General features: G+C 54.7%; 2 protein-coding genes across 3 annotated transcripts in view; both read left to right on the top strand.

Moving 5' to 3' along the window:
* Positions 1-17,670, top strand: part of SSH2 (slingshot protein phosphatase 2) — a gene marked incomplete at its 3' end in the record, with an annotated part of 69,714 nt that extends 52,044 nt beyond the window's left edge. The window contains exons 6-15 of the mRNA XM_079545113.1: positions 217-285; positions 1,038-1,103; positions 2,214-2,408; positions 4,133-4,226; positions 4,340-4,468; positions 6,506-6,552; positions 7,910-8,056; positions 10,112-10,312; positions 13,811-14,651; positions 15,820-17,670. Of these exons, the coding sequence (XP_079401239.1) occupies positions 217-285; positions 1,038-1,103; positions 2,214-2,408; positions 4,133-4,226; positions 4,340-4,468; positions 6,506-6,552; positions 7,910-8,056; positions 10,112-10,312; positions 13,811-14,651; positions 15,820-17,670 (3,640 nt within the window). The remainder of the gene's footprint in view (positions 1-216; positions 286-1,037; positions 1,104-2,213; positions 2,409-4,132; positions 4,227-4,339; positions 4,469-6,505; positions 6,553-7,909; positions 8,057-10,111; positions 10,313-13,810; positions 14,652-15,819) is intronic.
* A 4,939-nt stretch (positions 17,671-22,609) lies between these two features.
* Positions 22,610-26,361, top strand: CORO6 (coronin 6; the record flags this gene model as incomplete). 2 transcript variants are annotated; one of them, XM_079545087.1, is made up of 10 exons in its annotated part: positions 22,610-22,807; positions 23,272-23,394; positions 23,721-23,850; positions 24,153-24,334; positions 24,751-24,870; positions 25,183-25,287; positions 25,373-25,518; positions 25,602-25,659; positions 25,768-25,995; positions 26,239-26,361. In XM_079545087.1, 10 exons carry the CDS (start codon positions 22,610-22,612, stop codon positions 26,359-26,361), a joined length of 1,413 nt encoding a protein of 470 aa, XP_079401213.1. The 2 variants fall into 2 exon arrangements, with proteins under 2 accessions (XP_079401213.1, XP_079401214.1); XM_079545088.1 differs by lacking the exon at positions 24,751-24,870 and adding an exon at positions 24,463-24,582.
* Positions 26,362-26,653: the final 292 nt, after the last annotated feature.

The raw sequence follows: 26,653 nt of genomic DNA, 5'->3' as shown, positions 1-26,653 counted from the left end.
CCTTAGAGCTTGCTTCAGAGAATACTTCTGTACCCTGTGTCTGGGTAATAATCCTTGCCAGGCACCTCTGCAAAGCAACACTGGCTCTGAAGCAACAGTGGGATCTTTTTTCTTTTTCTCCCAAATAAGCACAAACCTGCAACCATTGCTGTGAAATTAGGCTAACAGTGCTGCAGTGAATGTCTTGACCTTTTTTCTTTATTTTTCCCCCTACAGTAGCACTTGTACAATGGGTTTGGTGCTGCCACTGTGGAGTGACACCTTGATCCACCTGGATGGCGATGGGTGAGTGCCTTTGTACTTCTGGCAGAGGGTCTCTGTGTGCAGCACAGTCCATGGAGGAGGGTTCAAATGACTTCAGCAGATCCAGCAGGCCTTCTGCTGTTGACCTGTGCCGGGTTAGTAGACCTAAAGACCCCGAATCACAGCGTCTGTGACAGGGAGCACCAATAATTGACTTATCTGTGCATAAACACGCACTGAGACAGTGGCTCATGTGTGTGTTTAAGCTGGAGTAAAGGAGCTTTCACTGGTGAGTGGGTGTGTAGTGAAAGCTCCTTAAAGGGATCCTATTATGTGTTCCTCCACCACGCTTGCAGCAGGCAGCGTTCTGCTGAACATGAAATAAGAATGATGTGTCTCTGCCAAGTAGACGCCTGACTGGCAGGCTCCTGTTTGTGCCAGTTACAAAAGCTGTCCAGTATAGCACTTGGAATGACTTTTCTTTCCTTGGTAGCTGCCCCAGGATCACTTTAGCTGCGCTCTGTTGTTCCCAGCTGTGGCACTGAATTTGAGTTGCCAAGGTAAACAGCACAGCACTGTCCCACTGCCTTAGCTTTGTTCCTGAAGAGCAACTGCTTAAAAAAAAAAAAAAGTCACCCTAGTGCTTTTAGTTTGCTATTTTGATCTGTTTTCTAGCTGAGCTCAGCAGTCTGCATAGGACCAGTCCTTCACAGCTCTAGCCTGCTGCAAACTCTGTGCTGTAACTGGAAAGCTGCTTTTGGGACACATTTTTACTGTGCTTCTTTTCTCCACAGCGGGTTCAGTGTATCCACGGATAACAGGGTGCACATATTCAAGCCGGTGTCTGTGCAGGCGATGTGGTAAGCACTCACTGTAATCAGTCCCAGCCATCCTTTTTCCAGGGTGTTTTGGCTTCTTGGACTTTTAAGCAGCAGGTGCTGCTTTGCATTAGTGGTACCCTGAGCCCTATTCTACAGCCAGCATTCCCCTTCAGAGATGGGGAAGGAGGGCTGATGCCAAAGGACAAAAGCTGCTCGCACCAGGGCACAGCAGTGAGCTGCTAACAGTGCTGGAGCTGCGCCTTGGTCTGAGCTGGGGGCAGGAGGAATAGGGTCGTTTTCTTTGCAAAGCACTGCTGCTTTGGATCCCTCCAAATCAGAGTTTGTTACTGATAGGAGCACACATTTGAAGTATTTTATCTATCATAAACCAAGAAACACACTCTGTACGTATTTTGGAAGTTTCCCTCTTCAGTGAGGCGTAATCACTGTGATGGCAAGAAGGAAAGAGAAGCCGCCTGCATTTTTCTTTCCTTTTAGGGTGGTTCATGTAAGAATGTAGTGGCCATTAAAGTATTTCTGGCTCAAGCTGCTTTGCATTGCAGAAATACATCCCCTGCCAGAGTGTCAAGCGACTGTGTCACCCCAGTGGTTTTGACCTGGATCCTTCTGATCACAGTCAAAGATTTAAAATGAGCTAAAAATAGGAGAGGGGGATTTGTTTCCCAGCAGCAGCTGAAGAAACTTGTAACATCCCTCGTGCAGAGAGGAGGGAGGGCAGGCAGGCCCTTAAACACCTCTGTGAAGTCAAGCCCTAAACCCTTGGCTGTGCAGCTTTCTGCTTGCAGTTCCCATCTGCCCTGACCCTGCACAGGAGGATCTGTCAGAGCACCCTGTATCAGGGACACTTGTGTGCACTGTACTCTGCTGCAGGCAGTTGCACCATGTTTTGGGGCCTCTGCCCTCTGAATTGTGGCCACCTTTGCTGCTACCTGGACAAGAGGAATATGTCTTGGTATGCTTCAGTGAAGTGTGCAATAATCCACGCCCTGTCTAGACAACACCATAGGCTGCTGCACACAGCACTGGGCTCTGTACCAACTGATGGGACACGAGCAGCATCCTGGATTTGGCAGCTGCTTTGTGCTCAGTGCCATCCTGGTAATCCTGCAAGTATTTTTCCCTTTCTAGGTCTGCTCTGCAGAGTTTACATAAGGCGTGTGAGGTGGCACGAAGCAACAATTACTACCCAGGGAGCCTCTTCCTCACGTGGGTCAGTTACTATGAGAGCCACATCAACTCTGACCAGTCCTCGGTCAATGAGTGGAATGCTATGCAAGATGTGCAGTCCCACCGGCCCGACTCGCCCGCCCTCTTCACAGACGTGTGAGTTGGTTTGGCTCTGCTGAGCTGAGCTGTTTGGCTGTCAAGGAGGAGCCCTGTTTCCACAGAGTTTACTCTTAACTAGATCCTAATGAGGAGAGATTTCCTGCTGGGGGTAATAAATGCAACCCTGGTTAGGTAAACACCAGTGCTGGAAGTTTTGCCCTCCTGGGACTGCTGTACATCTCCTCCAGCCTCTGTTTCCGTTCTGTTTGTTTACCTTTGGCTTTAGGCTCTCAGATCTTTGCGTGGTAAGTCTTGTATTACTGCAGTAAGAGAAGGTGTGGTGTAATCTGGTACCTGGGCCTTCCTGTTTGCTAGTTTGTACTCTGGTTTACAGGCCTGGTGCCTTCCAGAGCCAACAGGTTTCTCTGGACTTTGTTCTTACGCCAGAGTGTGTCTAAGCACATGGAACAACGTGGTCCTTTTTCCTTACTCAGTTCTTTCAGCTGTGAAGTATTGAGGTATGGACCTGTGAGGCTGAAGCTCTAGAGAATGGGGACAAACAACAGTACCAGTCTCTGGAGAGCTCAGTAAGTGTGGAACAGGACCCAGTCTGCCTCCAGCTAAATGCTTGGGTATCTGCTGATGTCCAAAACAGCAGCTAAAGTAGACGTGCAGTCAGTTTGGAAAGGCAAAGTTTGCAGCCTGTGTCAATACACAAAGGGTTACAACCCCTGTAATAAGTAATTGCTGATGATACTGATAGCACATAACTTTAAAGTACTCTGTGACCAGATGTGATGCCAAGCTTGGGGGCTTCATTGCCTCCTTTGTGGAAGAAATAATTTCATGAACTCCAGCTGCTTTCCCACTGTAATAGTGCTGTAGGTTGATTTGTGCTTGCAGAGACCTCATTTTGTTGGAGTTCAGTGAGTGAATAATAATGCTGAGGCAGTTATTCAGCTGTGAATAGGTCTTCACACTTGATTGTTTTTTAATATACAAGGAAAACGCCTGAAAAGTTCTGGCAGGCTTTCAGATTAATACTGCCTTGCAGCTTTTCCTCTGTAAACTTTGGGTAGCCCCTTCTTTCCCCATTGGCAGCAATTGAATCATCTCCTGGCGACACCTGGACAGCATTCTCTTATCTGAGTCCTGGAATAATGCTTGAGGTTGAGGAAACTGGCAGCTTGTCTGATTTCTATTCACAAACCGCTGGTTGGCCACTTGTAAAGCAAAGTGTCTGCGGTTGCCATCCTGGCAGCTTTGCAGAGGAACAGAAAGGTGGTGGGAGATGTGACTGCTGGGCCCCTTCTGAGATGATGATGGCTGAGACAGCTCTGTACTGCTGCTCTGTTGCAACTTCCCCTGGTGTTAGCCAGGCTATTTTTGCAGCTGGTGATAAGGCCCCTGGCAGCAGAGGCTGGAGGAATGCACAGAGGCTTAGCTGCACTCTCCTCTCCATGTAAGGAGCTTTGGAGCTGTTACCTTTCCAAGAAAGGTAGGGAGAGGCTGAGATATTGCTCCAGAGAGTATAATGCAGCCTTCCCAATTTAAATTTTACCAAATACCAGAGGTTCTGTGGATGACTGCAATGGATTAGGAGCGTTCAGTTGGTCCCTCTTGTACAACTGGGAACATAAACTGGGCTTGGCAGTCACTTGAATTCCGTTCAGCTGAAGATGTGTTTAGACAAAGTAGCGAGGCTGAACAATACCAGCTCTAAAATCACCACCAATCCAGTTCCTTTCCCACCTAGTGACTGTGTTGCTCTCTTCTGATAGCCCAACGGAGCGGGAGCGCACAGAAAGACTCATTAAGACCAAGCTGAGAGAGATCATGATGCAGAAAGATCTGGAGAACATCACATCAAAAGAGGTGAGCGGTGAGGGAGCAGCAGTGCGAATTGAGAGAGTTCTTTGAGCCATGGAGAAAGGCCAAAAGAAAAAAACAACTCACGTGGTGTCTTTGTGTTCCTCCACCCCACCCAGATACGCACGGAGCTGGAGATGCAGATGGTGTGCAACCTGCGGGAGTTCAAAGAGTTCATTGACAATGAAATGATAGTGATCCTGGGGCAGATGGACAGCCCCACTCAGATATTTGATCATGTCTTTTTGGTGAGTGTGAGAGGGGGATCCAAAGAGTTACAGCTGTAAACACACCTAACCCTTCTCGCGCTGCCTTGGTTGAAGCAAGGGATAGAGAGGAGCTTCAGGGGCCTTTAAAAGAGGGTTTGGCTGATCCTGAGGTCAGCATGCACTGAAGCAAGACAAGACAGCAGTGCTGTTGAACACTTATTGGCTATGCTACCTTTTGCCAAGCTGTAGTCCCTGTCACTAGATGGTGGAAGGGAAAAAGCTTTTAGTCTTAATTTCTTTTCGGGGCTGTTTCCCCTGGTGTAGTTTTATGGCTTTAACTGGTTAGGGTACCCACGTGTTAAATTGTGTTTGGAAAGAGCATAACTACAGCAAAGAGGGAGGGGAGGGGAGCTGCTGGTGTGAGTTTGTGTGAGATTCAGGTGAAATTACGCTTTGATAACAAGGAAAGCTCTGAGTTCATGTGATCCAGCGGGAACATAGGGGTTTAACCAAGGATTCTGGAGATCAGTCACTTAAGGAAACACAAACGTTTCGCCTGTTAATGTTTTGCTTGCTTAGCTGCCTTTCATTGCTGCTGGGGCCTGTCTAATTACTGCACCTCCTTGTGATGAGTCAGCTCTCTGGATTTCCCAGCCCTGAAGGAACGGACACAGGTTTGGTTGGGCTGTCTGAGCCTATGGGGTTGGCTCGACTTGAAACAAAGCTGAATCCTTTTGGAGCAGCTGGTCTGTCCAAGCAGAGTCAGCCTCTCCCAGTCTGCTGAAGCTTAGACCTGGGCTGTGGCTCAGAAGGGATGGTGTATGTGAGCGCTCACGAGGAACTGCGGTGGGGCAGAGCCAGGAAACTTAAAGTACCTACGATGTAATGTGTTTGTGTGGACTAGGTGTCCCCAAGAGAGACTTGTTAGAGTATTGCAGTGCTGGTCAAAGGCAATGCAGGCAGTTCAGTCCAAAGCAGAGCTTGGAACCTTGGCTCTGAGTACATTTAATGGGAACAAGACCGTAATAAAGAGGCTTGCAGGCAGCACCAAGGAGGAGGGCTGTGTCTGATGTCTGGAACAGAAGTGTTTGCAAAGCAGGCTCTGTGTTGAGGAGCAGTGCTGCTGGGCCGGGCAGCAGCTTCTTCATGCAGGAGCATGTATCTGCAAAGCAGGGGGTTCTGAGAGGCACAGGGATGGTTTCTGTTGAATGAAGGTAAGAGCCCTGTGGGATCCTGCTTAGGGAGTGCTAACAATAACTAAGCAGGAAGTAAGAGACCTGATGGTGTCACTGATTGTGGAGCAAGGGACGGGAGAAAAGGCTTGCAGCGCTGTACTCTGTGCCTGTGGAAATGTGGAACCTGTGGTTCTCAGGCTGGAGTTAAATTGCCCTTCCTTGGCCAGGAAGTGACAACGTGAAGCTGACTAAGGCAATATAGCAATAAACTTGTTGGCAGATGCTGAATAGCAAGCCATGAGCAGGGCTGTTGTGGTGTCAGTGCTGCCTGGGTCCTTCTTGCATCTGAGCTGTCCTTTTGTTAGGAGCTGTTTCTGTTTAGGGCAGGGGAGCAAAGAGCTCACGCCATCATTTGTGAAGGAAGCTGTTGTGTGAGCGGCCTTGATCTCAGCTGAGGTGTTTGTGTTTGGGCAGGAAGCAAGCAGCCTGCAGGCCCTGAGCATGCTGCAGAGATGAGGGTAAAGCCTGATTGTGTCTCTGCTCACATGGGCTTTGAGTATGGGGAGATGTGTATATCAAGTAAGCTTATGGGGTTGCTGCCTTTGATGTATGAGATGGGTATTTCATGTATAAGGAGCACCTGGGTGGTTTTAAACACAAGCAGGCTCTGCTCTGTGGGGCAGAGCTGTCAGCAGCCTCCAGGGAAAGGGTGGAGAGGGCTCAACTGTGCTGGGGGTTCTCAGTGGTTTGCAGGAAGTATACAGTGCTGGGTTCCTGCTTTGCAGAGCTGTTAGTTGCTTCAGGAGGGATCTGGATGATGGGTTTGCTGGATTTGAGGTCCCTGGATCCATCAGTTGTCCTTCATCTGGCTGATGTGTCCTATTGCATGTTTTCCCTGCAGGGCTCTGAATGGAACGCCTCCAATCTGGAAGATTTGCAGAACAGAGGGTAAGTAGCTTCAGGCCATCAGCTTAAAAGCAGGAGCCTGCCCTCAACACTTGTCTATGCACTAAACCTTACCTGCTGAGTAACCTGAGACTTATTAAAGGGTTTGCAGATCTGAACAAGCTCTTGCTTCCTCCAAAGTCTATGTCCCACAGACAGGCACCCTAAAGTAAAAGAATCTCATTCCCTGACCTTGACTGACATCCCCTTGGTGAACAAAGGAAGCCAGCAACCTCATAGCTACAAGCAGTAGAAAGCTGCAGTTAACTGGATGCTGTGTTGCTGGCTCTGTGCCTCTCTCTTAAGCCTTCACCATTACTGGAGCCTGGAGCTCCAGACTGCAGCAGGAAGGAAAACGTGTGAAGGAGCATTTGTTCCTTTGAGTGGGGCCCAGTAGGAAGTACCGTGCTGTTGCTCCAGGGCTTAACAATGGGGGCTGCTCTGCTTTCTGCCTTTCCTCTCCTTCAGACATAAGGTTAGAGCGTCCTCTCCCTAGGTTGGGTGGATCTGAGCACCAAGATTCTGTAATTAAACCATTACTTACAGGTTTGGCTGATTTATGCCAATCCAGTGGAAAAAAATAGTCATTGCTGAGCTGAATTTGATAGCAGACTTCTGCTCCATGGAGAACCAGTGTAGCAAAGTTGACTCATTAAGCCAAGGGTCTGCTGCAGTTTCCATGGTCAGGCAGGTCCCACTTGACTGCTAATGATCTCATACCAGCTAGAGAGATGGGACATCCCTCACAGTGCTCTTCTAAGTCTGGCAACCCAGCATGAGTGCAGCTCATAAACACCTTACAAGTGACTCTCAGGGCTAAGGGACCTGGGTGGAGTGGTAAAAGCCATATGCTTTCTCTCTCTTTAATCCCAGGAAACTTAGGGAGAAGAAATAAATCTTCCCAGTGGCTCATTGTCTGTTTACTCTCTCTGTATTTATTTGATACGTTAGTTGAACTGCAGTGGTGTTCCTGAGCTTGTGCCTTCAATCTTCTGTGTTGTTGCTCCAGCAGAAGGAGAGACTCACGAAGGAGCTTTGAGAAAGCATCCAAACACAGGCAGAATGGGCTGTGCAGGAATGCTAGCAACACTCAGAGCAGAGAGGTGATGGGCAAGCAGAGCCACCTGACAGATGTGAGGAAGAGCTCTGAGTTATTCAGAGAGCTCTGTTGTCTGTTAGGCAGCATTTCCTTGCTCTCAGCCCTAATTTCCAGGGAGGTGCATTCAGGACTGCAGCTCTGAATGCTGTGCATTTTCCAATCACAAAGGGAGGCAGAGTTGTTACCTAGAAGCTGTGATGTGTCTCTGAACCCACTGTTCTGCACAGTCTGCAGTTTTACCTGCTGTGTGTTTCCATGCAGGGTGCGCTATATTTTGAATGTGACTCGAGAAATAGATAACTTCTTCCCTGGCCTTTTTGAGTACCATAATATTCGGGTGTATGATGAAGAAGCAACAGATCTTCTGGCTTACTGGAATGATACCTACAAATTCATCTCCAAGGCAAAGTAAGTCTTTTCAAATCAGACCAAGTGCATTTAGAAGATATATACGAAGCACTTATTACTTTCCCAGTGATTTTGTCAACTAGTTTTCTTACTTGCCTGCCTAGACATTCATTTTGTGGTCTCCATGAGCTGTTGTTCTTGCATCTGCTTGTAAAAGGAGCAGGTAGGACTGACAGGAGGTGATCTCTCCTGTATCAGGGAGCTAACAGTTTACCTGCTGCTGAAGAGACACAGCGGGTCTCTGGAGTGCTGGTGGGAGGAAAAGGCAGTAACAAATGGAGCAGGGTTTGTCAAAAGTAAGAAGGAAAATTGTGATATATGAGCACAAGCATAAGCTGTTCCCTGCTTTGCTAGGCTGTACTGTGAAGCCTACAGTCTGGAAGCAAGTTCACATAGTGTTATATAGAGCAAACTCTTCCCTTTTAACAAGAGAAATGCCTGCATAAGTCTCTGAGCTGTCAGTTACACCGAGTAATCTGATAGTGGATGTTGAAAGTTGTCACTTTTTACTGCTAAGATCTGTATCCCAGTTATACGAGCTGTCTCCAGTTAATTCAGCTGCCTTTTTATGGGAAAACTGGTCAGAAAGCAGAGTGGCATATGTTGCCTTTACAGTATTGTTTCCATTACAGCAGTCTGTCTTCTCTTAACCGCAGCTGGTGCTTGTGATTTCTCATAGCCTTGAAAAGCTGACTTGTTTGAGTGTGGCTCTCCTGAGCAAGTTGTAGATACATATTTTATTGAAGGCTGTTTCTTTATAAGACATCACTGTTTTCCCTTGAGTTCTGGCTTTGAAGTGTTGTCATCCTCAAGTACTTTTCTGCCCAGAATAATTTCCCCTGGGCTTGATGGGCCTCAGTTCTACATGCGATGTGATGGAAGTGAGGAGTCTTTTAGGCTGGAGCTGTTACCATACCCCTTCCTTTGTCCTGTCTGCCTGCTGGCCAGGGGTTGTGCTGGCCAGTGGTCTGAAGACTGCTGTAAGGGTTTCTCAGCTCTGTAAATGCATGAGGACGGCAATTCTTGGGGATGACAGCACTTCAAAAGCAGTACTTAAGGGAGAACAGTGATGTGCAAAGACTGCTATAGCATAGAACCCCCTGACAGTGCAGACATCTCTGAGCAGTGTGGCTGCAGGTGTGGGCTCAGGCAGCTGTGATGGCTTGCTGAGGCTGGTGGCTGTGTGTGCTCCCTCGCCTCCCAGTTTGTTCTGTGGGAGCTTCATGTGGCTGGCAGTACAGAAACCTGGCACATGAAGGAGAAAACCCCAGGAGCCAAAGTGAAATTTTCTCAGCCTTCACTGTACCGGTGTGCAGAGGTCAGAGATAAGGGCCAGCTAGCCTTCCTCCTCCCATTTCATGGCAGGCAAACACCTCTGAATTCCTGGGAGCAGTGCTGGCTGCCCACATGTGCTGCCTGTACCAGCCTCCCCCAGGCACAGCGGGTGCTCCTTCAGCTCACAGACACTGCTTCCCCTTCAGTAAGAAAAATCTCTCAATCTGGGTGGGAGCTAGCAAGGGTTTCCAACACCAGGAGAACACCAGAATCAGCAGAGCTGATTTTGTCCAGTCACCAAACCCAACAAATATGTTGTCAGTAGTTTATGGTGGAAAAGGATCTTTGTGCTAGCAGCTCTCCTGAACTGCTTGGAATCCTCCAAGATTATGTTTGTGGACAGTGATAGCATGTTTGTGTGACAGAAGCCCTTTTTATTCGGAGAACTGCTTGTCTCCAGTGTGCAGTCAAGGCTGGAGGATGCCATATCAGTCCTCAGCAGTCTTCCTAAATCTGCACAAATAAATGATGTTTGTCCACTTTGGAAGAGCCCTTGTAACTAAATCTCTTAAGAATATTAAGATGTCGTTCTTTACATTCTTCTTTCTTTGTCCCTTGCTCCAATTTGTAAATAGGATTTCCAGATGACAACCAAGAAACTCCAAACGAGTCCGTGGCACTGAAACTATTTGATAATGCTCTGGTAGAGAATTTGCTGTTTTCTTAAGCTTCTCGGAGGCCGTGTTTCTGTGTAGTGATTCTCTTTGTGTTTCACATCAGGAAAAATGGCTCCAAGTGCCTGGTGCACTGCAAGATGGGGGTGAGCCGCTCAGCCTCCACAGTCATCGCCTACGCCATGAAGGAGTACGGCTGGAACCTGGACAGGGCCTACGACTACGTGAAGGAACGGCGCACGGTCACCAAGCCCAACCCCAGCTTTATGAGGCAGCTGGAGGAATACCAGGGGATCCTGCTGGCAAGGTGAGTGGGAGGAATGACTGGGAATCTTCAGGGTAGAGCTTCCATCCCTGTGTTATGGTTATCTGGAGAAAGGTAGTGCTTTGTTTTCATGGCTTCGGGTGCACTGGAACAGGTTGCCCAAGGAGGCTGTGGATGCCCCATCCCTGCAGGCATTCAAGGCCAGGCTGGATGTGGCTCTGGGCAGCCTGGGCTGCTGGTTGGTGGCCCTGCTCATAGCAGGGGGTTGGAACCAGATGATCACTGTGGTCCTTTTCAACCCAGGCCTTTGTGTGATTCTATGAAAATGGGTATAACAAAGAGCTTTTAGGAGCCTGTTCAGCTTCTAAGTTGGCTGTGGTTTTCTTTAGGGGATTCCTGCTACAATCGGAACGCAGCATTCAGAGCTGTGCAGGGTCCAGCAGAGATAAATGATGTCCCTCTTTCTTGGCAGGGAGCTGGCTTTGTCTCCATCCCCTTCCAGCTCCCTGTTGAACGTGCCCCTCCTCAGCAGCTGGTGTGGTTTTATTTAGATCGCTTTGGTAGGTGTTGCTGTTAAGGGAGGGGACAGGATGTTCTGTGCATTGCAACAGTGGTGTTTGTTTGTTCCTGTGTGGAGTCCTAGGGCTGGGATGGGGTGGGCAAGTGTCTTGTAATCCCAAACTTATCAGCTATTAGCAAAAAGACATAAATATTGCAAGAAATCTGCCTGTAAGCCGTGTTAAGCAATGTCTCCACGTGATCAGCTGGAAGGAGGTAGTGATAGTTCTGTGTTTTGCCAGGTGATTTACGTAGGACCCTGGTGTGCCTTGCAGGGCAGCAGATTTCAGCAGAGCTGCCCAAGCTGACTCTCCTGCCACAGGAGGTGGCTGTTAACATCTTTTGGCCAAAGTAGCAATTTCATGGCTGCTTATTACAGTTGAAGGGCGCCTGTCCTGTGCTGTTCTGCACAGCAGCTTGGGTACTCCTGTGCTCTCTCCAAGGCACCCAGGGCTCTGTCTTTCACTTCCTTCCCGTCTTGTTTTTGTCCTTTGGCCTTTCCCACTCACTTGCAGAGATCTCCCTTCCCTCTCTGTGCTCATGATTTCCCTCTCCACTTGCTTCCAGCACTCTGGTGTCTCTTTTGGGCCAAGTCTGGGTTCCTGATTTTTACACCAAACCTCAAACTCTGATCTAGAGGTGACCTGACCACATGGCATGGCCAGGCTGTGAAATTCAGTCTTTGGGTGGAGGGAAAAAAAAAAAAAAAAAAAACTTACAAGATGAGAAAAGCACCAACATCCTGTACAGCCTTCACAGGTTTGTAAACACCTGAGAAGAGCCCAGGTTTGCTAGCAGCTGCTGCATCACATCTTCAAGCCCTCAGCCCTGCTTTGGCTGGTGGTGGCACACCTACAAAGCCACCCTGTACAAATGATTTGGTTAAGAGTGTTTGGTTTTCTTTCCTGGCTGTTTCAGTATTTTCTCAAGAGGGAAGTCTTTCTTGCTGCCAACACGTGGTGCAGCTGCCCCCCCACTTGAGCACACCACAGCTCCTGACCTACTCTGCAAGTCCCTGTACAATGGCACAAACAGGATTACTCGTGAGGCTTTAAAAAATGCAAGAGCAGTGCATTACATCTGTGCACGTAGGACTAAAAAGCCTGCAGTAAGTGAAGCTTCACTGAAGCAAGGAACAGCCTCTCTGTGCTGCTGGAATGAGCCTTCTTTATGTGCTGCTTTTCTCATCTCTAAACTGCTTTTTCTCCCCTTCTCCATTATTTAGCATTCCCCTCTGGCTTCCAGCTGCCTTGTTTATTGCTGTGGTATTCCAGGCCAGGTAAAAAACAAAAACAACAACGAAAAAACCCCCAACAGATTCATGCTCATGTGACTGCTCGGATTTCAGAGGGAAGGTCTGTGAGGGCAGCCATGTGCTCGCACTATCTAGTTACGGTTTTGTGTTGAGCCTATAGCAACTGGGACATGTTTTCCAGCTGTAAAATGAAAGCCCCCTGCCTGCTTTTAGTCACAACAGCAGGCGTGTTTTGCTTTGGAGCTGTCGTACTTCCTGGGATTAGTTAAGCTGTCCCCTCCCTCTGGTGTGAGCAGCAGAGAGGCCGAGCTAAAGCCCCGTTTCTTTTATTAGTTATGGATAAGTTGCAGCAAAACACCATTTGGCGTCGCCTCTTGCAACTTGTAAGCCAGCAGCAGTGGTCTTCCCAGGAGCCTGGAGGAGGCTGCAGCATGGCCATGAGACACAGCCACCGGCTGGGCTCTGCTGGATGTGAGGAGAGGCAGTGAGCACCGCTGAGGTTCAGAAAACATCAGCATCTGCTCCGCAGGGTATGCAAGCAGAGACATGGGCAATCCTTGGCATCCCTTGCAGACAGGCCCAGATCTATTGCTGGCACCCAGCTGTGCTCCAGGACCCCCAGGGATGGAGCTGCACCCCGTGGCAGTGCCTGGTGCCATCTCGTCCTGACCTTCCTCTAGGAGCACCCTGTTGTGGCCCATGCCACGCATGGAGGCTGTCACTGAGATGGGGTTAAGAAGCTAAATCCATGATGGATTATTTTCCTTAGCTGTCAGGCACCCACAACTAAAATTGCTGCGTTCTAATTAGTTCAGTAGCGGCTGTTAATTAACTTAACTGCAACCAGCGGACATGTCTGGGAGCGATGCTCATGCTGGCAGGGGACTGGAGAGGTTTGGCTGTGTCTCCTGTGGATTCCAGGGCCTTTCTGTGGTATGTGCTCTCCTCCTAGGGGCAAGTGGTGGAAGCACAGCCCTGTAGCCACGGTCACTCAGCAGAGCCCTGGCCAGGTTTTGATGTGGTTTGGTTGTGACAGGTTGCCTCCTTGGCTCTTTGTAAGCCCAGAACACGGGCTGGTTTTTTGGCAGGTGGAAGTTATGGTGGTGCAATGCTTGGACCTTTCTTAAGGGGCTTTCCAAGAGCTGCAGAACTCCTGACCTTCCTTCCTGTGGGAAGGCAGGTGGTGCCTGGGGCTAATTGCTGGCTGCAGAGAATGTCTTCTGTGTTTTCCCATCACGCTCATACACGTACCAGCACACTTCTGGTTACCAGAGCCCCAGTACTGACCACTGAAGTTGCTCAGAGGAAGCCATGAGGGAAATGAGTCTTCATTCCTTGTCCACCATCCAGGATTGGGGACCCTGTCCCTTCTGGTCCCTTCTCACCTGCAGGCACATGGGAAGACACCCTCTGGCTGAGTAATAACCAGTCTACAGCCAATCAAATTTTGTATTTGATGAGTAGACTGATAAAATACCGCTGGGGAGTGGTGTGTGTGTGTGCGTGTAGAGTGGGAGAGTGCAGTGGGATGTAGTTAATGAAAAGCAGCTTGTTATTGGGACAGCTCTTCCAGCAGGTTTGACCCTGAAACACTGAGGTTAAGCTGCAGCTGTGCTCACTGTCTCCAGTATTTGCAGTTTTTCGTGTAGGCTGCATCCTCTTACAGTGAGGTGGCTCTGGTATGTGAAAGCTCCACTCAGTGTTTCCTCTGCTCTTCCTCCCCGCAGCAAGCAGCGGCACAACAAGCTGTGGCGTTCACACTCTGACAGCGACCTCTCTGACCACCACGAGCCCATCTGCAAATCAGGGCTGGAACTGAACAAGAAGGAGATCACTACCTCTGCCGACCAGATCTCCGAGGCCAAGAGCAACGACAACCAGCAGTCCATGTCTCCCATCTACCCTGCTGAGCTGGACCGGGAGCAGCTCGCAGAGGATGCAAATGTGATTGAGGAGAGCTGTGTAAAAGAGAGGAGGATTCACCTGGAGTTCACGTGTAGAGATTTCCATGTGGAGCAGGTGGAGGACAAGCTGAACCTGAACAACATCAATGGCTGTACGGCAGGGTGCTGCGTGGATTCTGTCCCCCCTGATAACTGCCATGCTTCTGAGGCCTTAATGCAACTCCAGCACCCCTTGGAAATAACAGAATTTCCTGATTTGACTGTAGACGATCTGGAAAAAGATGCCCTTAAGCCTGATATGAACGTGCACTTGGTTCCCATGGAGGAATTCACTTTGTGCTTAAAAGACTCTTTCCAGTCCCCAAACCAAAACGTGCCGAGCCCTCAGCAGAACGCCCAGCCTGAAGGGGCAGACCTCAGTGCAGACAGGATTGACTTCTTCAGTGCTTTGGAGAAATTTGTGGAGCTCTCTCAGGAGAGCAGGTCACGCAGCTGCTCCCACTCCAGGCCAGAGGAGCAAGGTGCTGGGAGGAATGGGGCGGCCAGGCTGCCTGTGCTGGAGGTGCTGCCTGCTGCAGATGTGGGTGCAGACGCCCAAAGGAACAGCTCTGGAAACTCCCCTCAGGCATCAGATGACTCTTCCACAGATGAAGAGCAACAAAAGGTTAAAATGACTTGCTGGGGGCTTTAGGAACTGCTGTTCCAACCTGCCTGTGGGTAGCTGCCTTGCTGTGGGGTTGCTGTGGACAGGGGTCTTGCCAGTTCCAGCCTTTAGGGGAGAGATTGCTAGATGCTTGTCCTTCTCTGTGCCTTTAGAAGCTTGCTACTTTCTGTGCTCTTTGCTCAAACACCTGTTTACTGGCAGTGCAGGGCTGAGTCAACCTTGACCTGACCTGCTCTGTTGTTCTCATGCGAAACTTATTTTTGAGTTTCACATCAGGGAGAGCAGATAGGTGGGACGTGAGCCATTAGGGCAGCTGAGGCCAGCCAGCATCCTGAACCTGCACGGGTAATTTGTCTGCCTCGAGGAATGCACCGAATAACGGGACAGAGCTGGCACTACTCCCTGCTTGGAAAACACCAGCACTGAGACAGTAAATTGAGGCAGATGTAGAGCTGCTGCTGATTGAAAAAGAGAATGAGCCTGGCCAGGCCCAGGGGGATGGTCTCTGGTACGTCGTGGCTGACTTCTCTCCTGGAGCAGAACTCAGTAACCTCTGAATTTAGGCACCTTTCTCCTACTGTTGCTTCCTACCCTGCAGCGGTCTCACAGGGTTTGATGGTGTCCAGGGCCATCATTTTTTTAGGAGCCTCTCTTATTTAAATTCCAGCCTGCATTGCTTGAATCGTTTCCATCTCCATGTGAGGCACTAAGGCTCATCCAAATAGAAGAGGCCGACTCTCTCCAGCAATTTGGCAGGAAGAGTTTCTGTGCTGCTGGGGGGAGCATTGCTGCCTGTTCTGCTCCAGGAAACCAGAATGGTTCGGCACTCAGCCCTTCTTCATGCTGCCCTTTCTGTTCACTCCCCTACCTGAACAGTCTCTTTAAACATTTTTAGTTCAAAACTTGGGGTTTTTGGTTAACTATTTTTCCCTCAGAACTCGTGGCAAATAGGAAATAACAGTTCTTAAATCTCAGTCTGAGTGGAAATCCAGCCTGGAAAATGTAGAGTGCAGGCCCAGAGATCGTTTCTATGCTAGTGATTGTTCTGTGCTTGCAGTCCATCCCTGCACATCAGCACGCATGCTTTCTGCTCCTTTGGAGGAGTGCCCCCTCATTGCCATTAAGCTGCTGCTGTGTGCTGTTTGTAATTCCTGTTTCTGCCTTGCAGGAGGTCCCTGAGCTGCCTGGCACCGGCCATCTCACACGGTCCCACTCAGAAAATGCCATTTCGGTGAAGGAAATCATCACAGAGATCGAGTCCATCAAGCAGGGAGCGGGGCCTGCTCAGCAGAAGGAGGGCTCAGCCAACCTCACCCTGACACCAAAGAGGAACACTGTGCACGACCTGCCTGTGGAGGCGATTTGGGCATCGGAAAGGGTGGATCAGAGCGAAGGACACCAGGAAAAGGAGAAAGAGCCTCTGCAAGCTAAGCAAGAAACTGCTCCCTCACCGCAGCTCTCCTCCTGTAAGTCAGAGCTGGAGGAGGGCGAGCAGCTCAGCGTCCTCCCTGAGCCCAAATGGTGCCCCGGCTCCGTCCGCAGAGCCACGCTGGAGTTTGAGGAGCGCTTGAGGCAGGAGCAAGAGCACCAGCACGTGTCCCCAGTCTGCGTCCTGCTGACCCGCAAGAACTCCAGGAACGACTCTCCTGCTGCTGAGCTGCTGCCGCAGGGGAGGACGGAGGAGCTGCCCCTGGAGGTGGCTCCGGAGGGTGGTGCGGTGCAGGGCTCCGAGGAGCTGCTGTCACTGGGTGCAGAGCAGCCTGCAGGCAGGCAGCTGCCCACACTCCTTGCGCACCCCACAGAGCCCAGCCCAGGGCAGGAGGAGCACAGGGTGGTGGTTTCGTTTGATGGCACGGAGGAGCCGGCCCTGCCTTCCCTCCTTCCCAAAAGAATCGAAATCATCGAGTTCACTCCTATGGTCAGGGCTGCCGAGAGCCCCGCTGCAGGCAATGAGCAGCCCGCAGCTCTCCCTCTGCTGGATGAAAACTTGAACCCTTCCCTGTGCTCCGAGAAGGCAGCGGCCTCTCTCAGAGCTCTGGTACACCCGCCACTGCCAGAGCACTTGGTGCAGCAGCAGCAGGCTACTTGCACCCTGCTCAGCCCCAGCGAGGAAGGCACTGCCTTGTCCTTTCCCCTCGGTGCTGCTTCCCCCTCTGCCCAGCCCTCCTGCACGCCCTCAGCCAGCCCCGACCGCTCTGCGTTGCCCTGTGTGATGCACCTGGAAGGTGTCACCGAGCAGAGCACGAGCACGGACCATGAGCCGACCACGCTGTGCGGCGCTGCAGGAGCCGTGAGTCTCCCGTTCAGGGACAGCAGCCAGGCTCCATGCCAGGGTGATGCTGGCTCCTCAACCAGCCTGCACGCCGCAAACGTGGACCTTTTGGACATCTCCTTCCTGTGCTGCAGCCTGCCCCACAGCTCCAGCAGTCACAGCGTGGGGGAGCGCAGCAGCAGCCCCGGGCTGGTCAAACAGCGAGCGAAGGAAATAGAGGCACGCATCCGGCACGCAGGGCTCACCACCCCCTCCCAGATGAAGCGCTCGGCATCCTTGGCCAAACTGGACTGCCTGGAGCTCTCCAAGGACGACTTATCCGAGAGGGAGGCGGCCTCCCGCTGCGCCAGCCCCATCGTCCTCACCTGCGTGGCCCTGGGTGCAGGCTTTCACGGGGCCAGGTCAGAGCAGAGCTTGGAGAGCCCGTGTGCGAAATGCCACCCATTCTCCTCACCCACCTTCCAGGATCCCCAACCTGCTCAGCATTTTGTAGAGCAGCTCAGAACAGCCGAGTGCATTGCGCAGAGCAGGCCGGTGGAGCGCCCGCTGGCTCAATACGCCAAAGAGTGCGGCTCCAACCAGCACGGCTCGGCTCCCAGCTCCGCTCCCACGTGGACTGCCCCCCAGGAGGAACCCTCTGTGTTGGCAGCACCCCGACAGCAGCACGGTAGAACTCACCCGTTGAGGAGACTCAAAAAGAGCAATGACAGAAAGCGGACAACCAATCCCCTCTATAACACCATGTGATTGTGAGCGCCGTGCTTCCAGCCGGGGAGCTGCGCCGTGATCACACAAGGGGCAGGTGTAATATAAGGAACATGCACTTTATTGGTTAATTTTATATATATATATTGTCATCTTACCGTTCCTGGCGCATGTAGGTGTGGGTTGGTTCTTCTGTGTGTGACTCTGACTGCAGGACTGTTGGTTGGTTTTTGTTTTTTATGGGTTGTGTTGTTGTTTTTTTTTTTTTAATGAACTCGGATAACCTCAGATGTTCTTTTTGTTGTTGGTTTGTTTTAAAAGAACACCTCTCCCTGTTGGAAACGGATGCTGGCTCACTGCAGCGGGGCAGAGGTTTGCTCGAAACCAGCTCCTAGATCCTCACTTGAATCAGCCCCGTGCCTCAAAATGGTGCTGGGCATTGGGGCGAGAGCCCAAGCAACTGTGAAGGCTGTGCCAAGTCCCCTTTGTTCACTTTGTGCTGCAGGCTGGAGCTGGGTGGTGCTGGCAGGTCCTTTACAGAGCTCCGTTCTGCCTGTGTGCCCCAACAGGAGCACAGGGCTGGGCTCGGGGACCCTCAGCTCTGCCCCCACCTCCTCCCCTAGGTTGAGCCCACGACCTGGAGTGTTCTTCTAAAACAAACACCTCAGCAGGGCGTGAGCCCTCCCGTTACTTGAATTCTGCTGTGGGCCTTCCACGTTCATGGCCATATCGTGTCCTCTGCCCTCTGCTGCCTCCCTGCACCCCAGAGCTGCCCCACATCCCCTCTGCATCCCAGAGGCCGTTGTAGTTGTTACACGTTTTGTTCTCACACTGAATGCAAAAGCTTTGTCCTCTGCTGTCACTCCTGTTGTATTCAGCCTGGAGGGAGGATCTTTCCTGGAAGTTTCTGTTTTTTGCTAAATTGTATATATGATATTTATATAGATTTTTTTTTTTTGTTTCTATGTTGGTTATTATTTTGTTTCTTTTTTTTTTTTTTTTTTTTAAGGGCAAGACTGCATTCTGTAAACTGGAAAACAACACCACTTTCCTCACCCTCAGTGCTGTCCATGGCATCTCTGCACCCAAACGCAGTGGCTTTGGCCAAATGTCTCCTCCAGCCCTGTGTTCTCTTCTGCAGCTCCTGGCCTCTCCCAGACCCACACGGTTACTCCCAGTTTCAGCCTGCTCTGCACTGCCTGGTGCCTGGCCCTGCCAGGAGCTGCAGAACGGCTCCTGCTGCTGCACGTGCAGTGCCCAGAGAGCACAGGGCAGGAGGAGCAGCAGCCCAGGCCGTGCCTGGAAAGCAGCAGCGGTGCTGCAGGCTGTGCTGAGCTCACCTCCAGCTGCAGGGCAGCTCGTGCCACCGGAGCCATGTGGGAGGATTTGCCTCTTCTGCAGCTCCTGGGCTCCTCCTGCTGCCTTGCTGCAGCCCAAGGTCCCTGTGTATGTCCTGCTGTAGCTGTGCAAGCTGCCCTAGCAGTGCTGGCCGCAGTTTGGAGCGCAGCCCAAGGGTCGGATCGCAGCAAGCCATGGCTTGCTGCAGGGCCACGTGGCTCCCAGTGGCTCCAGCTGGCCTTGGAGCCATGTGGGCAGCACAGAAAGGCCATGTGCCCTGGGGTCAGCTGTGAAGGACAGCTTCGGCCCTCACCTCCCCAGCTTTCTCCACCTAGTTTGGTCTCAGGAGAGGTGCCCTTTTTGCAGAGCAGAAACGTGCTTCCTCCTAATGCTCCTCTCTGCAGAGCAGCAGTGCTGCAGAGCCGTGCTGTCCCCTTGTCCCCAGCCCAGCCTTGTTCCCTTCCAGCATTACAAAGGCGCTGAGGGGCTCTGAACCTGCTGGCAAAAGGGGTGCACGGTGCTGGGTGCTCAGCCAAAGCCACCGGGCTCAGAGCTCCCCCTGGGGCTGCGCTCCCCGTCTCTGTGCTGCCAGCTCTCCCCTTGCCGGTGGGCTTTTGGGAGGAACGCGGTGTTTGAAGGGCATTTTGTACAAAGCAGCCGTTCCTTTGGTCTCACCAAGCCCTCGCAGAGGGCGCTCAGTTGTTTACATTGACTCCTGTACAATATCTCAGCCATTGCCCCCCCCGCCCCACCTCTGCCCGTACTGTAAGTGTGAGCCTTGCACAGACGGATGGCGCCCGCGTCCACCTGGTTTTTACACTGTGTTCTGTTGCACTCTGTGGTGTGTGTGTGTGTGTGCGTGCGTCCCATCCTTCCCAAAGTCATCCCATGTACAGACCCCCCCCCTCGGCCCCATCCTGGAGGTGACTCCTGGTGAAAGGGAACCTACGAGGCACCATTGGGCCGCAGCACTGGCATAGGGCTGCGCTCCCGGCCATTTCCCACAGCACCAAGACCCGTGCTGGTGCCTTTCCACCCCTGCCCCGATGTGCAATGTCCGTGTGCTCAGCTGTGGCTGGGGATGGAGCACACGTGGTGCCCCCCCCGATGTCCCTCGGTGCCTGGGATCGTCCCTTTCCCCCACCTCCCCCCCCATACTCCTCTAAGAGACTTTATGACCGATGTGCTCCGCTGTTTTTAAATGTGAACTCGTGCACTGATGTGCAGATTCAATGTTCTTGTTACCGAATGAATAAAAGTTTTATTTTGACGACGATGTCAGCCTGCTGCCTCCTGCTCAAGGCTGGGGGGCTCTGTGTCCCTCCCCGGCCGGCTGCTGTTCCCCCCCCCCCTCCCCGGCCCAGGTGATGCACTGAGGGTGGAGGACCCCAGCCCCAAAATCTTTCTGGGACTGTGCCCAGAGCGTGCCCAGCACTGGGGGTGTTGCAGTAGGGCTGGGGGTGCCCGGCCTCCCCTGCTGCCCCCGTGCCCATTGGAAAAAGGCTCCTGAGGTCCCCTTCCCCTACGGGGATGTGCAGCGGGGCAGAGCTGTGCGGTGCTGTGACGATGTTGTCCCGCAGCCCCCGGGCGGATGGGTGGTGGGTGGATGTCACTTTCCCTGCTGACCCGCTCAGCACAGCCAATGCTCTGCTCGGTGCCCTTGTAGGGGCCATCGCCTGCTGCCTTTCCAGGAACCCCCTGCCCCGGCTCCCCCCCGGCCTTACGATCCCTTTAATCCCCTTTGGGCCGGTGCAGTCCCGGCTAAATCCCAACGAACATCCCGCGGGGGCGGGCGAAAGGGGGTGGAAGGGGGTGGGCATAGGGATGCTGCGCCGCCGCCGCCCCCTGTAGCGCGTATCCCCCCATCCCGGTGGGTTCGGGGCGGGCAGCGCTCGGCCGGGGGCGGGCAGGGCCCGGTAAGGGCAGGCGGGGCCGGGCCCCCCCTCCCCTCCTCCTCCCGGTGCCCGCAGCGGGGGGGCCGTGCCGGCCCGGCTCCGGGCTGGGCTCAGCTGTTCCCTGCGGCACTGCGCGCCCCGCGCAGCCCGACCGAGCGGAGCCGAGCCGAGCCGGGCCGTGCCGTGCCGTGCCGGGCGGAGCGGGGCCGGGGACGCGGGAGCGGGCGGAGCCGAGCGGGGCAGCAGCGGAGCGCAGGTGGGAGCGGGGTCGGTGATGGGGCCGGGGTGGGGGGAGCGGGGGGCGAGGGGACAAGAGAAGGGCGGTGGGAGCGGAACGGCGAGCCCCGGGCCCCCGGCCCCTCGTTCCGCCGGGCCCCGCCGGGAGATGGCTATAAATGGAAAGTGACCTCTGGTCGTTCCCGAGCGGCCGCTGCGGATTCAATTGTGGCAACGTAATGGCACGGCCGGGAGCGGGCTGTCCTGCCTGCACCGCGCCCGCTGCCCCTGCACCCCCTGCACGCTGCCTGCAGCCCCTCCGACCCCATCTGCTTGCACCCCTTGCACCGGTCCTGCAGCCTCTGCACCCCACCTGCACCCCACCTGCACTCCATGCACCCTCCTACACTCCACCTGCACCCTGTGCATCTGCCCCTCGCTGCACCCCACACGTCCTGTGCCCCCAGCTGCCCCTCGCACCCCAGGCAGCCCCTCATCCCTTCCCTGTCCACATCCGTGCTCCCAGCTGCGCTCCCCTTGTGCCAGATGGGTTCTGCAGGACATCCCCACGCTGCCCCCCAGCACTGAGGGCCTTGTCCTGGTGGTGACACCATTTCGGGGACCCCCCAACTCCTGGGCAGTGCCAAAGGGGCACAAACCTGCAGGAACGCGCTGTGCTGCACCGGGCTGAGATGCCGACTGGCCCCAAAGGGCACTGTGGGGTTGTGGGGTCACCATCCCACGGCACTGCAGACCTGCAGCACTGGGAGTCACACTGGGGTCTCCAGGAGGGTCAGTGCACGCTTGGCAGGGGCCGGGGTGATGGGGGTATGGGATAACCCCAATTAGACCCCCCCAGTGCTGTGCAGAGCTCCAGGCTCCTCTCCACTCCCTCTGCACATGGGGCCGTGTGGCCATGCTGCCCAAAGCTCTGATGTTCTGAGTCCCCAAGCGCTGGGGAAGTGTGACCCAGGTGGGAGACCTCAGATCACTGCTCTGGGATGGGACACGAGGGGACACACGGGGATGAGATGAGCTGTGACCCAGTGCATGGCACCTCCTAATCCCCCCCCCCCCCCGAGCTTTTTGCAGCCCTGCTTTCCCGCTGTCACTACGTATGGGTCAGCTCTGGTGATGGCCACAGGGCACAGCACAGCCATGAGGATGGCATGGACATAGGACATGACATAACCATGGGGGTGGCACGGGCATAGGGCATGGCACAGCTATAGGGGATGGCACAGCCCTGGTGCACAGCACAGCCACATCCCCACCACAAAGCAGACAGGCAGCACTGTGCCGTGGGATGCTGGTGCCCAGCAGCCACCCCAGCACTCACAGCTGCCCCAACTCCCTCTGTGGGGTGAGGACCACACCAGGTTCCATCCCGTGCCCCCATCCCACGCCATCGCCACATCCCCACACTCCCTCCAAACCTGGATGGGGATCCCTTGCAGCACGAGATCTGTGGGTGTTGAGGTCCCTGCGCCCCACTGGGGGGGCTCCACATCCTGACCTGTGCCTCCCCAGCCATGAGCCGCCGCGTGGTGCGTCAGAGCAAGTTCCGCCACGTCTTTGGGCAGCCGGTGAAGGCCGACCAGATGTATGAGGACATCCGTGTCTCCAAGGTGACGTGGGACAGCTCCTTCTGCGCCGTCAACCCCAAATTCCTGGCCATCATTGTGGAGTCGGGTGGCGGGGGGGCCTTCATGGTCCTGCCCCTGTCCAAGGTGAGCAGAGGCGTTGGGACGGGTCCCCCATGGGTGGTACTGGGTGTGGGATGTGATGAGGGGCTCTGCTCTGGGCATGGGATGTGATGATGGCTCTTCATCTCTTTGCCCCCATATCCCCAACCTGTGGGGGGCTCAGGGGCCCTGGGGGAGTTACTGGCACATATCCTGGGGACAACTGCAGTGACATAGGGAACCCTCCATCCACTTTCTCCCCAGCCCCAAATCCCTGAGTGTGTGTATGTGTGTGTCTGCCCACCCCAACACAGGGACTAGGCCCCCTCTTGTGTCCCACACCACCACCATAGGGCACGCAGCAACCCATTCCCAGGCATATTGCTGCCCTCTGCATCCCCATGGGGCTCAGTGCCTCCATTTCCCCATGGCTCCCTCCGTGCTGTATCTGTGCTGTGGCTCAGGGGAAGGGTCCCAGGCTCATCCCTTCCCCCCCCCTCGTGCTGCAGACAGGCCGTGTGGACAAGAACCACCCGCTGGTGACGGGGCACACAGCACCCGTGCTGGACATCGACTGGTGCCCTCACAACGACAACGTCATCGCCAGCGCCTCCGAGGACACCACCGTTATGGTGAGGGGCGGGCGGTGGGGGGGGTATGGAGGCCCCCCCCCCCCTCCCTTCCCGTTGCTTTGCCGCCTGCAAAGTGTCACCGACCTATTTTTAGAGGCAGTGCCATGCGTGCGTGCTGCTGGCGGCGGCCGCCGGCTCCATGATGCAGCACTTTATGCTAAATATACCCTCCCTGCGACTCAGCACCGGGGGGGCCACATGCGGCACAATGGGGCTGTGCCCCCCCTACCCCCTTCCATCCCCCCGGCACCACGTGCTCCCTGCAGCATCAGGACTTGTATCGGAGCAGCTCTGAGGTTAATTATCCCCGTGTCTCCCCCCCCCAGGTGTGGCAGATCCCAGACTACGTCCCCGTGCGCAGCATCACGGAGCCGGTGGTGACGCTGGAGGGGCACTCCAAGCGCGTGGGCATCATCTGCTGGCACCCCACAGCCCGCAACGTGCTGCTGAGCGCAGGTGGGGCTCACCCCAAGTCCCGTGGGAATCAATGGTAAAACCCCAAATCCCCACTGGGGACCAATGGTAGTCCCACTCCGAGTCCCACGAAGAACCGATGGTGATCACCCCAAGTTCCGTCAGGAACCAAAGGTGGTCACCCAAATCCGCGCTGAGGACCAACAGTGGTCACCTCAATCCCCCTAGGGACCAACAGTGGTCACCCGAAGTCCCACCGGGGACAAACAGCAGTCACCCCAGATCCCCACCGGGAACCCGTAGTGGTCACCAGTGGGGTGACACTGCCCCGGTGTCCCCTGCAGGCTGTGACAACCTGGTTATCCTCTGGAACGTGGGCACGGGGGAGATGCTGCTGGCTCTGGAGGACATGCACACCGACCTCATCTACAACGTGGGCTGGAACCGCAACGGCAGCCTCCTGGTCACCACCTGCAAGGACAAGAAGGTGCGCGTCATCGACCCGCGCAAGCAGACGGTGGTGGCGGTGAGTGTCCCCAGCGTGTCCCCGTTGCCATCTCCCCCCCTCGTTCCCCCCCCCCATCCCCGCTAACGGCTGACCCCACTAACCCCGTCCCTCTGTGTTTGCCTTTAACCCGCTAACGCCCAACGCAGGAGATAACCAAACCGCACGACGGCGCCCGGCCCATCCGCGCCATCTTCATGGCCGATGGCAAGATCTTCACCACCGGCTTCAGCAAGATGAGTGAGCGGCAGCTGGGCCTCTGGGACCTGGTATGGGGCCGCACCGTGACCCACTGTGCCCCCCAGGACCCCGCGTGCCCCCCCCAGGACCCTCCTCCGCCCACCTCCATTGGAACCCAATAGCTGCAGCAGGGATGGATCCGCGCCCTCACACCCCATCCCTGCGCCACGCGCTGACTCTGTGCCCCCCATCCCCAGGAGAGGTTCGCTCCCCACGAGGGGCTGAGGCCCGTGCGGGCCATCTTCACGCGGGAAGGACACATCTTTACCACGGGCTTTACCAGGATGAGCCAGCGGGAGCTGGGGCTGTGGGACCCGGTAACGAGGCCGCATGGAGTGATGCTCCCGGGAACTCGGCTTCCCAAACCCAAATCCATTCTTCCCCAAAATACGACGCCGAGTTTCCCCGTGTGCTGTGCCCGTGTGCCGTGCAGTGCCTGGGTGTGAGGTTGGGGTGGGTGGGTGGGGGTACCCATAGGGCAGTGCAGGTAAGCAGGAATGGGGTGTGGGCATGCTGGGGGGGGGGGGGGGGGGTCCTGGGGGTGTCCCCATCCCTATGGTGTGCAGTGCTGAATGGTGTGGCTGATGGAGGTGGGGGCCCAGCGCTCACCCCCAGCTGCATCCCCGTAGAAAAACTTTGAGGAGCCCATCGCACTGCAGGAGATGGACACCAGCAATGGGGTCCTACTGCCCTTCTACGACGCCGACTCCAGCATTGTGTACCTCTGTGGAAAGGTGACCCCAGGTTCCTCCCCCCCCTACTGCACCCCCCTGCCATGGGGAGAGGTCAGGGGGCTGACAGCCCTCCCCGTATCGGCAGGGGGACAGCAGCATCCGCTACTTTGAGATCACAGACGAGGCGCCCTACGTGCACTACCTGAACACTTACAGCAGCAAGGAGCCACAGCGTGGCATGGGCTTCATGCCCAAGAGGGGACTGGATGTCAGCAAGTGTGAAATTGCCAGGTTGGGGCTGGAGGGGTCTGGGGGGGAGGGGGGGCGACAATGGGAGAGGCCATCCAGACCCCAACCACCTCTGCCCCACTCAGGTTCTTCAAGCTGCACGAGCGCAAGTGTGAGCCCATCGTCATGACGGTGCCACGCAAGGTGAGCCCTCGGGCACCTCTTGAGGACAGTGGGGTTTTAGGGACAATGGGGTCTCAAGGGGGAGAGTTGAGCGCCCCATCTCACTGTGCCCCCACGTTGCCCCCGCAGTCAGACCTCTTCCAGGACGACCTGTACCCCGACACGCCGGGCCCTGAGCCGGCCCTGGAGGCGGATGAGTGGCTGTCAGGGAAGGACGCGGAGCCCATCCTCATCTCGCTGCGGGACGGCTACGTCCCCGTCAAGAATCGGGAGCTGAAGGTGGTCAAGAAGAACATCCTGGACACCAAACCCCCCCCGGGCTCCCGCCGCAGCTCCACTTCCATTACCGACATCTCTGTGAGTGTCCCATCACCTCCCCAGGGGACGTGGCACCCTACAGGGACACCGGCCCATGGGGGGTATCGGCCCATGGGAACATCGGTGCATGGAGATGTTGGTCCACGGCGGATATTGACTTATGGAGATGTTGTCCCATGAGGGCCCTTGGGGATGTGGCACAGGGCTGTCCCCTTCTTCAGGGGCTGATGGCCACGGCGGGGTTCTGTATGCACAGCACCGACCCTTTGTGTCCTCCCACAGAGCCCCATCCTGGACGAGGTGCTGGAGGAGATCCGGGTGCTGAAGGAGACGGTGCAGGCGCAGGAGAAGCGCATCTCCGCTCTGGAGCACAAACTCTGCCAGTTCACCAATGGCACGGACTGAGGCACGGGTATGGGACTGCGCCCAGCCCAGCATTAAACCGCATCCCGCAGCGGGCAGGAGGCCACAGCCATGTTCTTTCCCCAGGAGCTGTTGGAGGTGGGGGGGTCGGACTCTGGACCCCCCCACCCCATTTTACTCCTAGGGTGCCAGAATGCATTTGGTGACTTTCGTACATGGGGGTCCCTCCTGGCAGCCACGGGTGCCAGGATGGGGGTGTTGGTCCCCCTCCCAGTGCTGGGGTACAGTGCCAAACCCCACCCTGACCCCACAGCCCCTCAAAGTGGGGGCTTCA

Source organism: Tetrao urogallus (assembly GCF_951394365.1).
Source record: "Tetrao urogallus genome assembly, chromosome: 20".
Taxonomy (NCBI): domain Eukaryota; kingdom Metazoa; phylum Chordata; class Aves; order Galliformes; family Phasianidae; genus Tetrao; species Tetrao urogallus.
The sequence above is the reverse complement of the archived record's forward strand: the minus strand, read 5'-3'. Positions and strand labels throughout refer to the sequence as shown.